This window comes from Solanum tuberosum, unplaced genomic scaffold, assembly GCF_000226075.1.
Source record: "Solanum tuberosum cultivar DM 1-3 516 R44 unplaced genomic scaffold, SolTub_3.0 scf00309, whole genome shotgun sequence".
NCBI classification, from domain to species: Eukaryota; Viridiplantae; Streptophyta; class Magnoliopsida; order Solanales; family Solanaceae; genus Solanum; species Solanum tuberosum.
Window position 1 is genome coordinate 685,628 of NW_006239232.1, and position 13,769 is coordinate 699,396.

Here is a 13,769-nt window from a genome sequence, read left to right on the forward strand (position 1 = left end):
TTAGTTACAAGTCACAGTAAGAGAGTTATAAATACTGTGACTCACTCAATGTAATCTTCTTCTTCTTAATACAAAATATCTGAGATGCTCATGAAGCTCTCATTGTTGCTCTGATTGAGCTCTTTCGTTTTACCTTCATGGTATCAGAGTTGTACCTTCACAGTGCTTACTGTTGAAGACGAGTTGTGCAAAAGATCAAAGAATCAATTTCTGATTCATCGATTCATCTGTATCATCAGAATTCATTACAGATCTGAGATTGGAGCTGAATTATGTGGTGAATAATTGTTGATTTTTCTCTGGTTTTGCTTCCGCGACAACAATTTATCAAGGATCTAATATGATGAATGATCAAATAGTTGTGGATCAGTCTCCAATCGTCAACAATGGCCAAGGAGCTACTAGTTCCTTACATGGCTACACTGGAACAGGACAAGGTATCGACTATAATCATACTCTGTTTCTCAGTCCTACTGATGTTAGTGGCATTAGCATCATCTCGTTTCAGCTAGTAGGTGTTGAAAACTATACTCTGTGGAATCGATCTATTAGGCTAGCTCTGTTATGGAGGAATAAAAACAGGGCTAATTGATGGATCTTCTCGAAAAAGAGGTTTTATAGTGAGGAATTATGGGGACAATGGGAAAGAGTGAATGCCATTGTATTATCATGGCTTATGAATTCAGTTTCGAAGAGTTTACTGAGTGGTATAGCATTTGCTACTACTGCTTTTGATGTTTGGACTGATTTAAAAGAGAGATTTGACAGAGTGGATGGATCTAGATCTTACAATTTACACAAAGATATTTCTTCCTTGCAGCAAGGTAATATGTCTGTTTCTGTATACTATACAAGGCTTCAAAATCTATGGGATAAATTTGAGGCTTTAGTGCCTTCTCCTTCTTGTAATTGTGATAGATCCAAAGGCTTTGTGATTCATCTTAACAGGCAGAAGTTGTATAAGTTTTTGATGGGATTAAATTACTCATATCATCAGGATAGAAGTCAGATTCTTCTCATGGATCCATTACCAACTATTAATCAGGCGTATGGAATGATAGTGGGGGATGAGAGTCAAAAGGCTATGGTTACTCACACTAATAACACTAGTAGTATGGGCATGAGTTTCATTAGTGAGGATTCAGTAGCTCTGTACTCCAAGGTTGGTAGCAGTTCTGGAGTAAATCAGAAGTTTAAAAGGAATTTTATGCTAGTGTGTGAGTTCTGTAAATGTAAGGGACATAGTAAGGAGTTCTGCTACAAGGTGATAGGATATCCTCCTGACTTCAAATCCAAAAGAAAGACTCAAGGTGTTATTTCTGGTCAGGTAACAACTGATGCTAGTCACACTAATACATCAACATCTCAGGCAAACTTCTCATATGGTATAAACACTAATGTTCATATACCAAGTAGAAGTACAAAGGGTGAATCATCCACAGCTAACATGAATGCTAACTTAGCTGGCAATAACCACAATAGGACAGTGAGCCAAGCTGAGAAGGATGTTCAACAACTTCTTCAGGGCTGCACTTTCACAAAGGATCAGTATGATCACATACTCCACATGTTTCAGCAAAGATCAGAATCTGTTGTAGCAGCCTGCAATGCTACTCATTCAGCAAGTAATGTGTTTTTTGTCTCTGAAAATAGTGATGTTTGGATTGTGGACACTGGGGCAACTAATCACATGGTATCTAATTTGGATATGTTGATTAAAGAGTCTGTATCAAAACTGGAAGTTCCTAAGACAGTATACCTTCCAAATGGTGATGCTACTCAAGTTACTCATGTTGGATCATGTGCATTATCTACTAGAAGTGTTCTTACAGATGTATTTCATCTTCCATAATTCAAATATAACTTGATGTCTGTCAGTAAGATCACAAAGGAATTAGACTGTTCAATCACCTTTTCCCCTCATTTTTGTGTATTCCAGGAACTTTACAGTGGGAAGGTGAAGGAGGTTGGTAGAGAGGCCGGAGGTCTGTATTTGCTGTTGCATCAGTTAGTTGATAAAAAAAAAAGGAGTCTGCATTGAAGGTTGCGTTTGTTGCTACCAATCCAAGCTCAGAGTGTCATGATTCAGATATGGAACTATGGCATAAGAGATTAGGGCATGTTTCATCAACAGTTCTTGCTAGAATATTTGATATGAATAAGCAGAGTTTGTGTCGAATTTCTAAGTGTTTAGTGTGTCCATATGCTAAACAAATAAAAGTAGTTTTTCCTACTAGTAGTATCAAAAGTAAATGTTGTTTTGACCTGATAGATATTGACCTATGGGGTCCTTACAATACTCCTACTTATGATGGCAATAAGTACTTTCTTACTATTGTTGATGACTTCTCCAGAATGACTTGGCTATTCTTACTTAAACTCAAGTATGATGTTTGTGTTTCATTGCAAATATTCTTACAATTTGTCAAGACACAGTTTGGTAAAATGGTGAAAATAATAAGAACTGATAATGGCACAGAGTTTGTCAATTCTGTTTGTGATCAAATGTTCAAAGATATGGGGATTATACATCAAAGAACTTGTCCATATACCCCACAGCAAAATGGGGTAGCTGAGAGGAAACATAGGCACATACTTGAAGTTACTAGGGCTATGAGATTTCAAGCACAAGTACCTTTAAGATATTGGAGACAGTGTGTTCTAGCTGCAGCTTATGTTATTAACAGACTTCCCAGCAGGGTTATCAATTTTCAAACTCCCTATGAGAGATTGTATGGTACTCCACCTGTATTAAGTCATTTGAGGACACTTGGATGTTTATGTTTTGCCAAAGATCTATCTGTTCATGACAAATTGATGCCAAGATCAAGAATGGCTGTGCATATGGGATATTCAGAAGTACAGAAGGGGTATATATTGCTAGATTTGAGCAACAACTCCTTTTTCACAAGTAGAGATGTGTTGTTTAGAGAAGAAATATTCCCCTTTTCTCAAAGTAAAAAACAGGTACACCAACCAGTATTTACAGATCCTTTGCAGGATACAGGTGTTTTGTTTCCTCACTTAGATCTTGTTTCACTACCTCCTTGTGGTCCATCATTTGATGATGTTTTACAGCAGTGTGATGATTCACAACTTGAGGTTCCACCTATGATTGCAGCTGATGGGGTTGACACTGCAGCAGGTAGTGATTGTGTGCCTGTTGTTGTTAATGACACAAGTGCACCTGAGGTGGTTCCGAGTGCTACTGAGACTGATGTTGTACCAACCAACATGAGATCTACTAGGATCAGACAAGCTCCACTGTGGTTAAAAGAGTTTGTATCCTTGCTAGGTCACAAAGAAGTGAAGTATCCTCTGTGTAATTATTTGAGCTATTCTCATTTGTCACCTAGCTATCAGTGCTATATTGCTGCTACTACACCATGCAAGGAACCTACTAGTTATTCAGAAGCTATCAAGGATCCAAGATAGGTTGCTGCTATGAAAGATGAAATTCAGGCATTGGACAGTAACCATACTTGGGAGATCATTGACTTACCACCTGGAAAGAAGTCTATTGGGTGTAGGTGGATATACAAAGTCAAGTATAAATCTACTGGTGAGATTGAGAGGTTCAAAGCAAGACTAGTTGCAAAAGGTTACAGTTAACAAGAAGGGATAGACTATAATGAGACTTTCTCACCTATGGTTAAAATGGTGACAGTGAGGACCATTGTGTCTTTGGCTGCTTCTAGACACTGGCCTATCCATCAAATGGATGTGTTTAATGCATTTTTGCAAGGAGACTTGGAGGATGAAATCTATATGCAGCTACCTCTAGGTTTTGTCAGTCAAGGGGAGAAAATATGTAGACTGACAAAGTCTTTATATGGACTCAAACAGGCTCCAAGGCAGTGGAATCATAAACTGACTGAGACTCTTCTTAAATTGAGTTTCAAACAAAGTCAATATGATCATTCTTTGTTCATTAACAAGTCAAAAGAGGGAATTATTATAGTATTGGTTTATGTGGATGATATGTTAGTAACTGGAAGCAGTTTGAAGTTGATAGAAGAAACTAAAAAGGCACTGCAACTAACATTCAATATGAAGGATTTAGGGGAGCTAAAATATTTATTAGGCATTGAGCTTGTCAGATCAACTGAGGGTATACTAATGCATCAAAGGAAGTACATTCTTGAGCTTATTTCTGAGGTTGGCTTGTCAGATCAGTTGAGGGTATACTAATGCATCAAAGGAAGTACATTCTTGAGCTTATTTCTGAGGTTGGCATGACAGCAGCCAGACCTGCAGGAACCCCTATTGACATCAATGTTAAGCTAACTTCCAAACTGTATGATGATCACCTAAGCAAACAGCCAGAAGAGTTGGAGGATCCTCTGGTGGATCAGACTATGTATCAAAAGCTCATAGGCAAACTCTTGTACTTAAATATGACCAGACCAGACATATCATTCAACACTCAAACTCTAAGCCAATTTCTACAACAACCAAAGAAGTCTCACATGGATGCAGCACTGAGGGTGATTAAGTATCTAAAGAGACAACCAAGGCAAGGCTTATTGTTATCAAGTGACTCAGATGAGCTAGTCTCTGCATATTATGATGCTGATTGGGCCTCATGCTCAATCACTAGGAAATCTGTTACAGGATACATGGTCAAGATTGGTAAATCACTAGTGTCTTGGAAGGCTAAGAAACAAACGACAGTTTCAAGAAGTTTTGCTGAAGCAGAATATAGAAGTTTAGCTTCCACAGTCTCTGAATTGGTATGGCTACTTGGCATGCTTAAAGAAGTAGGTGTTGAGGTTCAACTGCCAAGTCAGATATATAGTGATAGTAAGGCTGAAATATAAATTGCAGCAAATCCTGTATATCATGAAAGGACAAAGCACATTGAGATTGACTGTCACTTCATAAGAGAGAAATTACAAAAGGGATTGATCAATGTGGATTACATTCCAACTAAGGAGCAGCCTGCTGATATCTTAACCAAAGGATTGACCAGATTACAACATGATCATCTTCTATCTAAGCTTGGAGTGTTGAACATATTTGCCCCTCCAAGCTTGAAGGAGAGTAATGTGATGTGAAGATGAGCTACTGTCAGTTAGAAGTTAGTTAATGTTAGTTAGGCTGTTAAAAGTGAAAGGGTAGATCAGTCATTTTATAATAATTAGTTGTAACTACCTAGCATAGAGTTAGTTAGTAAGATTAGTTACAAGTCACAGTAAGAGAGTTATAAATACTGTGACTCACTCAATGTAATCTTCTTCTTCTTAATACAAAATATTTGAGATGCTCATGGAGCTCTCATTGTTGCTCTGATTGAGCTCTTTCGTTTTATCTTCAGAATTCTATTGAGAGATCCATGAAAAATAATAAATTATTGAAGAAACATCAAGATAAGTACGCATTTATAAATAACTATATTAGTTCATCCTATTTTTGGAGCCAGTAAGTTTTGAATGACCTCCCTCTCTTTGTATAAGTCAAACACCATTTCTTTGTCGCCATCTTTTCAACATCTCATACTATAAAAAAAAAAAGATTAATTATCTCAAAAAAATCATATTATGCATTAAATTATTTTAATAATAACCAACTATTCCCCTCCCTTGTCTCTTTCCCCATAAAAAATCAGCCCCTACATATTTGTTCTATAAAATGCTAACCACAAAATATGATCTGATTTTTCCTATCGTACCACAAGGGATGGTATGATTATTATGACTAATCTAAAAATGTTTCATTATGCTTTAATATATCTATTGAAAATATTACTTAGATCGAATTTACTCATAAGTCATAAGGGGATGCTAATAGCTTGTTAATCTATTGATTTGTTCTCTTCCTTAACCTTAATTCTCAATATATAAATACACTATTATGGATGCAGGGAAAAAAAATTCCCATATTAGATGACAGTTAGAATTTATAATAGAGAAAATTGTTCTCCATCCCTTGAAGAATATCTTGGGACTAGATTGTAGGGCAAAGAAAGTTAATCTATTTTGTGAGAATTTTCGATGATTGATGACATAAGTCATGATTGCTATAAATATATATCCTCAAGAAAGAATCTGTAAATATCTAAACGTATTTCTACTATATCTTCCACGCCAAATTCAAATCAATTAGACATGATCACCATGAATGAGGTGGTTGAATTTAGGTGTGCATATATAATAAAGTTATACATTGATGCTGATGGATGAAAACACCATAAATTATTATTTAGTTGATACTTATTGAGAGGACTGATTTGGCGTCTTATTTATTTTTATATAAAAACTAGAGGAAATGGCCCCGTGGCACGGGCCCAATGTTATAAAATTTTGAAATTGTTAATATATATCTTTGTTAAAACAATAAATATCAAGATAAATATGTATATTTATTTATTTTTCAAATAAACATGAAGAACTGTTAATATCCTAACTAAAGTCTAAACTCTTAATTATTTAAGAAATATAGCAAGAGTAAGATATTTTTCAACCTTATCATGGTAAAAGTTTGAAATTTTATTATCCTTTTCATTTAATTTAATATGATATTATTATTTTTTATATAAAATCATTATATATGTTTTAATAATTTAAATTTAAATTTCAAAAAATATCATTTAACTTTAAAGATTTTATTTTATCAAAATCTTGTACATTGAAACATATAGTTATGAACCCAACTTAATAAATATCTCTTTGAATTTCGTTTTACTTGGTCCATACTCCATATAGACTTGACATAACTCATAAGAAAATTTTATTAGAAATTTATTTATCATATATTAATTTTATTAATTATGCATTGAAAGTTAAATTTTGACTATTAGTATTTTAATATAGTTACTTAATCATAAAGTCAATATTAAGAAAAAAACAATAAATTTTCTCTTAATTTTGGTAAAATAAAAATAAAATTTTGGTATAACAACAAAATTAAAAATATATAATATTTATTTAATTTTAATTAATATAAATTATCATTTTTTTTAAATGACCTAATTATATTAAATTAAGGAATACTAAATTTAACAGTGATAATAATCTGAGTTTTCAAATGAAAGGTATAATGATGAAATTATTTACTTTTCATGTGATTCAAATGAGAAATTATATGGAAGACATTAGAATAACTATTATCATTAGAAAAAAAAACACAAAGAGTTGAGCATCTTGTATATTTGTCTAATTAGAAAGTTCAATGGCCCTACAAATTTAATGCATTTCAATACTGGGTAAGGCATAATGTATAATTTAATTGAAATGAGTGTTTTTTTTTTAAATAAATAAATTGTTGATACAGTCCACATGACAAAATAGAAATAATAATTTTTTTCAAGCAAGCTGATATTAAAAAATATTTTAAAAACTATAATACCCACAATCTTTTCATTTAATGATCAAAAACTGACATGTTGAAACTATTAATTATATTGCAAAATTTTGAATTAACTATTAGTATTTCAGATAATTACTTGAAAATAATTAATTTTCTTAATTTATCACAATAAATTAACTATTAGTATTTCAAATAATTACTTGAAAATAATTAATTTTCTTAGTTTATCACAATAAGCAAGTGAAATAAAAGAAAATATTTTTAATATAAGAGTTAATAACATGTATTACTTTATTTATTTATTTATTCATTTTTACTTGTCATATTTGAATTTGGCACACCAATTTAGAAAATAATAATTGATATAACTATTTATCACACTATTTTTATTGATTGATCTTTAATAGTATTAGATCTTAAAAAATAATTTGAGAAATAATAGGTAATTAATGCTGAAAGCAAAATATGAATTAAAAAAAGCATATTTTTTAATATATGAAAATGAATAGATAAAATAAAAAAATATTCTTAAATAACAGACAAATAAAATTAAATAAGGAGAATATTTATTTATGACAGTAAAAAAGTAATAAGTACTTAATATTCAGCGGAACCCATCTCTTATGACATTAATAAAAAACAAAAAAGTAGGACCCATCATATTCTGTAATGGCAGGCATGGTTTGTAAATAAATAGAAAATGATGGACTTTTTAAAGAGCTTTTGCTGAGGTCCAAATAACAAAGCAAGAAGTACAAATTTTCTAAGCAAGTTTATCTTGCAATTTTGTTATGTCCCTTCGATAAAAGCAAGGGGCAATGACCAAATTGCCCTTAAGCTTTTCTAAATATGACAAAAAACAGTCATGTTGAAAGTTTGAAAACTCTCCTTTCTATATAATAGAAATAATATAAATTATATATATAAGGTGACGATAGGAGCAGAGTCCACCACCACATGCATAATGATTGAGTATGGCACAGCACATGAAACACAAGCAAATGATTTCAAAGAGTATGTTTCCTTTTGCAATATTTTTCAATGTACCTGTGATTCTTTGTTTCAATTTGTTTATTATATTTTGATTTGACGTGAAAGGTAAGAGAGTAATTTATTTTTTTGAATTTTATGGTCCTAAATTAAATATATGTTAAATATTTCAAAATATTTATTAATTTTGTGATGTTAAACACAATGTGAAAAGTTTATTTGTAGTTAAAAATTTACAAAAAATAATAATTTTTGAAGGACTTCCCCAAATATCACTGAATGATGACATATACCACTATACCTAATTTAATTAGTGAGCTTATGTATTATTGTAACAAGAAATGACACATTACCTTATATATACGCCAACAACAAAAAGGATTAACACTCCACTACTTAATTGTATAATATGTTATGTGAGTTGTACTATTTATATTTTATTCATATTTACCTTTATTTTACCTTATCAATATTTAGGAATCAATTCTTATAGTGTTAGGAGAACCATATTTATAGAAAATGAATTTTACTATCATCTTTATTCCCCAAATTATTTCTTGAATGAGTGTCAACTATCACATGTCTAATATTGATATCAATGATTTAGGTTTAATTAATTGAGGGCTATAATAATAATTTGTGTAGAGTGGGAAAATGGACAATTAATTGAGGGCTATAACAATAATCAATAGTGGCTATTTTCCAAAGAAATCGACTACAATTGCAATTCAAAATTAGGCCAAGAAAAAAAGAGCAAACAAATTAACAATCCAAGTCTCCCAAAACCAGCTAATCTATGCGTGCTATAAAGCCAAGTATATGGATTGTGCTATAGGCCAAGCATATATATATATGGCACTTTTGAGGCCAAATGGACTTATATGACGTAATTTAAAACTGTGTTAATTTGTTTGGTTGAAATTTGTCATGATCCCTGATTCTTTGTTATGTCTTCCTCTCCAAGTGGATGACTTTCTAACAATAACACACAATGCTTATGTCAAGGACCAAATACAAATGGAGAAAGCAAATTGAAAAAGGTAGAGTGGTATTTAACTGTTCCATTAGAGTCACCTCCTTTTTATGGGTTTTGACAAAAAATTACTCCTGAATCCTATTTTATTTTACTTTTTCTGAACGGTACAAATATACTGTTGAGCACCAACATCCATGTGGAAAAAAAACCCTGCATAAAAAAAATGAAAGCTAGATTACTATTCATAGTTGCAAGATCAAGAGAAACTTTTTAGGATCTATCCTTAATATTCTTAGCATTGTTAGTAGTGTAATTTTCAACTAAAAATTGTGTGAATTACAATTTTCGTCTGATGGCAGAGATTTTTTTTCCAGGTTAATTCTCAAAATACAATTAATGTTGATGATTCTTTCCCATGTAGTGATTTTTTTATGAAATCAAAGTGTTATATCAATAGTTATTTTGGTTGTCAGACGAACCTAACTATATCTTTTTGATGGTACTAATGCTTATTAACTTGATGCTAATACAATCTGTAATAACGAAAAATCAAAGGTAAAATATATCTTTTGGTCCATTTTTTAAATAATAAATGTTACATATTTGAACACATTACAAATTAAATTGTTGGGCTTAGACCCGTGCATCGCACTTGCATCACTTTCTAGTACATCACTAAATTGTTTGGAGATATTTTTTGTATATATATTTGCTTTGAGTGGCCACAAGCATAGCTACCCAAATTATTGGAAGCTTTATCAATCACCACTAAATTATTGGATATTTGCATGTCCAATATGACTTCCTTTTAACATTTTCTGGCCCAATCTTATTTGGTTTTGAAGAAGATTAAGGGCACAGGGTCTAACACTTATTGGTAGAACAATTCAAGTAGAAGTAATAGGAAAATGAAAAAAACAAGGCATAAATTAAGTAGATGCATAAATCAATATGCTAATTTTATGTGAAATAAGGACATTCTAATTGACCCGATTGACTCTCATTCTGATTTGGCGAAATGGTGAAAAGTACATTATTTGTCGTCCTGCAACTAATTTGAAAAAAATGGGCGTTCAAGGAAATGAAATTTTTTCTCTTGAAATGTTAATAAACAAACTTTATAATGTGACAAAAACTTGGGAGCATTATCAAAAGATTGTAACATTAGTAAGTAGAGACTCAAAATTAAAAGATAGTATTCCATATTAAACCATATAGTAATTAAAAAACAACAAGAAAGATCCATAATTAAGCCATAACCCCTCTTTCCTTTAGAGTAACATAGGCCATAGCACCCCTACCACTTCCAACAAAAAAAAAAAAATACATATAAGAAACATAAGTTCTTAAGATAACTTTGAGTTAAAACCATAAGGAAAAACCAAAACAAAAGAAAAAAAATTAGAAAAGTTTCCAATTTTTTTTCTTTTTTTGTTAATGTGCTACAATAATCATGTAGCTCCCCTTTAAATTTTTGTTCCATTATGTCATGCTTGATTGTGTCTTCCATGTCCATAAATGAATCTTGCATTTCCTTCTGAGTAAACATGAGTCTCATTGCTCAATCTGTCATTGTTCAAATATTCATATAAGCAAAAAAGTCGCGAAAAAAGAATTATAAAATACGTAATTTAAGTTATATACACCTACATGAAGAGTTACCTGTTAAACTGTTGTCATAAGTTAAGTTAAATTATGAGTGTATAACACAATTAAAGTACTAAACCAATAATTAATAAAATTGAAATGTTGCTTACGAATTTCTAACAGCTTTGCTTAATGTAGAGGCTGAAGTGAATGTTTTGCCATCAAGATATCTATTTTCTCCATTGATCCTCTGCTTGATTCTTTGGTCCAATTCATCCACACTTACAACAAATGGAGTATCTGATGCCTATATCAAATCATCGATAATTTAATTAAAAACTATATTGTATAGCCGTCCACCAAAATTAAATAGCAGTCAGTAAATGTATACTCTTTTTGGTATATTATTGTATGATATACATAAAATATACATGTTTTATACAAAATAGTGTATATTCTTTTTGTATATTATTGTATAATATACATAGAATATACATGTTTTATACAAAAATAGTGTATATTCTTTTTATATATTATTGTATGATATAAATAGAATATACATGTTTTATACAAAATAGTGTATATTCTTTTTGTATATTATTGTATAATATACATAGAATATACATGTTTTATACAAAAATAGTGTATATTCTTTTTATATATTATTGTATGATATAAATAGAATATACATGTTTTATACAAAATAGTGTATATTCTTTTTGTATATTATTGTATAATATACATAGAATATACATGTTTTATACAAAAATAGTGTATATTCTTTTTATATATTATTGTATGATATAAATAGAATATACATGTTTTATACAAAATAGTGTATATTCTTTTTATACATTTGGTTAGCGAATGTAATTATTTTGACCGACCAACCAGATATATAACTTTTTCTAATTTTGTAAAGTAATAATACCATGACCCATCCCCAAGTGTCAGCATAAGATGGAATATGAGCTGAATAAGGCACAACATCTGTAATAAAAAAGAATTAATAAATGTCATTTGAGATATATCAAGTTTTCAAGAATTATTATAACATAATGTAATTAATTAGCATGAAAATAATTTTTTTCCCTTACATTTGAAAACTTGTTTCAGAGTATTGAAAATGCAGGAAAAGACTTCTGTATGGCTGAAAATTCCTGCTGGTCCTGCCTGTTAAGTTATAATTCACAATATTTCAACATTAATTAGTACTTACAAATTACTAATCCAATGTTTAATTTCCCCACATATATTATACTGATTTAATTTAAACGATACTAATAAATTTTACGTTTCGATGAAATTTAAGAGACAAATATAATGTACCTGAGTAACAAAGATGCCACCTTGATTAAGTTTAGGTTTAACAATAAATTCATAAAATGATTTTGTATAAAGTTGGTAACATGGTCCTCCTTCTATAGGGTCAGCTAAATCCCCCACAATTATATCATAATGTTCCTCCCTCCTCTCTAGCTCAGCCCTACAAAATCACAACATTTTTTGTTAATCAAGATTTATTAATTATCACAAAAAATAAATTCAAGGGATCAATTTAACAAGTTTATAAAGTTAAGGGATTAAACCTGGCATCATTAATAATAAGGTCAAGTCTAGGATCAGAAAATGCTTCTTTGTTAACCTCCAAGTATGACTTGCAAAATTCCACCACCTCCTAAAAAAACAATAATAATTGATATGAGTATTTTTTATTAATTAAAATTTTTCATTAATTAACGATGTAAAATATATTTACACAATCGAAGAATCGAAAAAAGGGGGAAATAAAGAGACTTACTTCATCAATGTCACACATTACAACTTTATCGACTGTTTTGTGCCTTAATAATTCTCTGGCTGTAGAACCTTCACCTCCTCCCATAATGAATATGTTTCTAGGACTGATAATTAAAGTGTATATTAAATATAAATTAATTTTGAAAACAATCAAAAGCTTAAGAACTTTATGTTAAAATACATAGTCATAATGAGGATTTCAAAAGAAAAAAGGTTGGATCACAAAAGCTTATTGCATACAGTTTTATCCTGTATTTCTGCAAGAGATTGTTTTCACAATTCAAATATGTGATCTACAACTTTACTAGCCAAAATTTTCCTTCGTGTTATTTGGACAATTAAAATGAAATAATTAGTGGGGATCGGACAAAGAGTTATTACTTGGAATGATAAAGGAGAGGTGGATGGACAAGACATTCATGATAGATGAATTCATCTATCTCTGCACTTTGAAGCTTTCCGTCGATCACTAAAGCCTGTTGCATTAGCCAAAAATTTAATGACAAATTAAAAAATTAAAAATTAAATAGAATTTATATGATAGTTTCTTTTTTAATCACCATTTTATGTTATCGATGATTTTGTTGCAATCTTTTTTGGTAAAAAAAAAAAAAGACAATAGAATATAGCCTAGAATATACACTCTTAAATAAATATGTCGGACTGATTTTTCCAAATACTATTTACCTTTCCAAAGGGCTTTGTGTCCAAGAGTTGAATATCTTGATATTGAGTAGCACCAGTGTGCAAAATGCTGCGCCAAAACGAAAATATTTTAAATAAAAAAGAATATATTTATTTCGGATTCTAGTAATTTAAATATTTATTTTTTTAGGATCTAGCATTTCATCTTTTCTCCTGATATATTTAAGATTATAGATTTATTAAAAATATGTAATTTTTATATTGAAATCAAACTATTATAAAATAACCAACCTACTAAAAGGTGCATCTTTTTCCTACTAATTACCCTAAAAAGAGCTTTTCGAAAAAGAAAAAAAAGGAAATATAATTTGCATATATATCCACCAAACACAAAAGAATAAATAAAAGTCCCCCCCCCCCCCCCCCCCCCCCCCCCCCCCAAAAAAAAAAAAAAAAAAAAAAA

At 30.6% G+C, this 13,769-nt stretch overlaps 2 protein-coding genes across 2 annotated transcripts in view; one reads left to right on the top strand and one right to left on the bottom strand.

Moving 5' to 3' along the window:
- Positions 1 to 340: 340 nt before the first annotated feature.
- On the top strand, positions 341 to 3,435 carry LOC107063124 (uncharacterized). Its single transcript, XM_015314583.1, has 5 exons — positions 341 to 511; positions 611 to 1,834; positions 1,940 to 1,966; positions 2,029 to 2,167; positions 2,273 to 3,435. Exons 1-5 carry the CDS (start codon positions 341 to 343, stop codon positions 3,433 to 3,435), a joined length of 2,724 nt encoding a protein of 907 aa, XP_015170069.1.
- Positions 3,436 to 10,446: 7,011 nt separating this feature from the next.
- The window catches only part of LOC102595598 (thermospermine synthase ACAULIS5-like), a 4,297-nt gene continuing 974 nt past the window's right edge, over positions 10,447 to 13,769 (bottom strand). The window contains exons 2-10 of the mRNA XM_006359862.2: positions 13,349 to 13,415; positions 13,043 to 13,137; positions 12,663 to 12,765; positions 12,451 to 12,539; positions 12,191 to 12,347; positions 11,959 to 12,034; positions 11,793 to 11,851; positions 11,032 to 11,168; positions 10,447 to 10,840 (exon numbers count right to left, since the gene is read on the bottom strand). Coding sequence (XP_006359924.1) covers positions 10,762 to 10,840; positions 11,032 to 11,168; positions 11,793 to 11,851; positions 11,959 to 12,034; positions 12,191 to 12,347; positions 12,451 to 12,539; positions 12,663 to 12,765; positions 13,043 to 13,137; positions 13,349 to 13,415 — 862 coding nt within the window. The 3' untranslated portion in view covers positions 10,447 to 10,761. The remainder of the gene's footprint in view (positions 10,841 to 11,031; positions 11,169 to 11,792; positions 11,852 to 11,958; positions 12,035 to 12,190; positions 12,348 to 12,450; positions 12,540 to 12,662; positions 12,766 to 13,042; positions 13,138 to 13,348; positions 13,416 to 13,769) is intronic.

Coding starts and splice junctions, on each gene's coding strand:
- LOC107063124 (XM_015314583.1), top strand. CDS start 341: ATGATGAATGATCAAATAGTTGTGGATCAGTCTCCAATCGTCAACAAT. Junction 1,835..1,939: donor CTAGAAGTGTTCTTACAGAT/GTATTTCATCTT, acceptor TGTGTATTCCAG/GAACTTTACAGTGGGAAGGT. Junction 1,967..2,028: donor ACAGTGGGAAGGTGAAGGAG/GTTGGTAGAGAG, acceptor TAAAAAAAAAAG/GAGTCTGCATTGAAGGTTGC.